Source organism: Tupaia chinensis, unplaced genomic scaffold, assembly GCF_000334495.1.
Source record: "Tupaia chinensis unplaced genomic scaffold, TupChi_1.0 Scaffold143584_1, whole genome shotgun sequence".
Taxonomy (NCBI): domain Eukaryota; kingdom Metazoa; phylum Chordata; class Mammalia; order Scandentia; family Tupaiidae; genus Tupaia; species Tupaia belangeri.
Genome location: NW_006203430.1, coordinates 8805170 through 8805491, shown reverse-complemented (window position 1 = coordinate 8805491; position 322 = coordinate 8805170). Strand labels below are relative to the sequence as shown.

General features: G+C 54.3%; 1 protein-coding gene across 1 annotated transcript in view; it reads left to right on the top strand.

The window, feature by feature from the left end:
* The window catches only part of PERM1 (PPARGC1 and ESRR induced regulator, muscle 1), a 4229-nt gene that overhangs the window by 1597 nt on the left and 2310 nt on the right, over positions 1-322 (top strand). Inside the window, exon 2 of the mRNA XM_027766543.1 lies at positions 80-319. Within this exon, the coding sequence (XP_027622344.1) occupies positions 80-319 (240 nt within the window). The remainder of the gene's footprint in view (positions 1-79; positions 320-322) is intronic.

The window sequence follows — 322 nt, the reverse complement described above, 5'->3', positions numbered from 1 at the left end:
GCCTCAGCCAGATGTGGCTACTTCTACCCCTGCCTCAAAGCCTCAAGCAGACATGGCTGTGTCTACATCTGCCTTTAAGCCTCGAGCAGATGTAGCTGTGTCTACACCTGCCTCCAAGCCTCAAGCAGAGAAAGCTGTGTCTACACCGGCCTCTAAGCCTCAAGCAGATGTGGCTGAATCTACACCTGCCTCCGAGCCTCGACCAGACCTGACTGTGTCTACACCTGCCTCCAAGCCTCAATCAGACATAACTGTATCTACACCTGCCTCCAAGCCTCAAGCGGACATAGCTGTGTCTACACCTCCCTCCAAGACTCAGGCA